This window comes from Mastomys coucha, unplaced genomic scaffold (genome assembly GCF_008632895.1).
Source record: "Mastomys coucha isolate ucsf_1 unplaced genomic scaffold, UCSF_Mcou_1 pScaffold7, whole genome shotgun sequence".
Classification (NCBI taxonomy): domain Eukaryota; kingdom Metazoa; phylum Chordata; class Mammalia; order Rodentia; family Muridae; genus Mastomys; species Mastomys coucha.
In genome coordinates, this window is record NW_022196913.1 from 64,364,606 (window position 1) to 64,366,052 (window position 1,447).

General features: G+C 41.5%; 1 protein-coding gene across 7 annotated transcripts in view; it reads right to left on the reverse strand.

The window, feature by feature from the left end:
- Window positions 1–1,447, reverse strand: part of Agtpbp1 (ATP/GTP binding protein 1) — a 123,026-nt gene that overhangs the window by 110,539 nt on the left and 11,040 nt on the right. For 6 of the 7 annotated variants that reach the window (XM_031359658.1, XM_031359653.1, XM_031359655.1 and 3 more), the window contains exon 2: window positions 805–869. The exons of the other annotated variant lie outside the window; for it this stretch is intronic. Coding sequence is in view for 5 of the 6 variants with exons in the window: in XM_031359653.1 (XP_031215513.1) it covers window positions 805–836 (32 nt within the window). In the remaining variant the exon portion in view is untranslated. The remainder of the gene's footprint in view (window positions 1–804; window positions 870–1,447) is intronic. 7 annotated transcript variants of the gene reach the window in all.

Genomic DNA, 1,447 nt, shown 5'->3' on the forward strand with positions numbered 1-1,447 from the left:
ACTCAGAGATCCACCTGCCTCTGCCTCCCAAGTGCTGGGATTAAAGGCGTGTGCCACCACCGCCCGACGAGGTTCTTTTTTTAATATATATACACACACACCAGTGGCCCTGACTAGCTTCCTGTAGAAACTATACAGTTAGTGAGACAGTACAATTTATGATAGTACAACTGTGCTGAAATAACTAGAAACCTAATGATTTAAGAAATAAACATCTAGGCAGGAGAGATGGCTCAGAGGTTAAGAGCACGGACTGTTCTTCCAGAGGTCCTGAGTTCAAATCCCAGCAACCACATGATGGTTCACAACCATCTGTAATGAGATCTGATGCCCTCTTCTGGTGTATCTGAAGACAGCAACAGTGTACTTATTTATAATAAATAAATAAATCTTTTTTAAAAAAGAAAGAAACATCTAGTAAGTTGTACATTTTCCCCATAACACATTAACTATAAAGGCAAAACCATATACATGAAAACATAAACTGTAATATTGCTAAGTAACACTGTCAGCTAAGTGACATTCGCCGTTGACACACAGTCACATTAGTCATCTTACCCAAGAGAATATGGGCACAACAGAGCTAATGTTTCAAGACTGCACAGCTAATCTACAATTAGTAAGGTTTTCTGATTTTTAAGCATAAGAAACAAAACTAACAGAAATGACATAATGTGCTTGCTAAAGCATGCGGCTCCAGCACATCCATGTACAATCCGTCCCAGTGCCTGCACTACGTATCCCTGCACACCGCACACCAATATTCACCACACACCAATATTTACACACATGAGGCTGCGGTACCTTTTCTCTCCTACCACTTTTAGCTTGCTCATCTTGAGTTACTTCATTCCAGCATTGCAGATAATCTGAAAGAAAAATGTTAATACTATCAGGCGCCTAACACAATTCTGGTTTTCATGCATTAGGCATTATAAAAACCATACAATGGAGATGATAACACTGGAAAACAAGTAGTTCTACACAGTCAAGTCCATCCGGGCAGTTTGCCATATATAACTATTAAAATATCCAAAAACAGCATGGAAAATGTTATCAAAATTCTAGAGCTACAAAATGCAGAAAGCAAACATTACATTGACTATAGTGGGAGTCTGAATAAAGTGTACCCCACAGACTTGTGCATTTCAACACTGGGTTCCCATTTGTGGTGCTGTTTGGAGAGATTGTGGAACCTACAGGCGGTGCAGCCTTGCTGTGGAGTCATGTAGCAGAGGGGGTGATTAGATCCTTGCCTATAGTCCTGTTTCTTGTTCCCTCTACCCCTCCCCTTCTGAACCTCCCCCTCACTTCCTGTGTATGGATGAAGATTTAGCCAGCTTCCTGCCCTGACTTGCATGCCATGCCTTCCCCACCATTAAAGACTCTGGACCTCTGGATGCCTCCAGGAGCCTTTGGAACTGTGAGTGAAAATAAACTTTCTTCC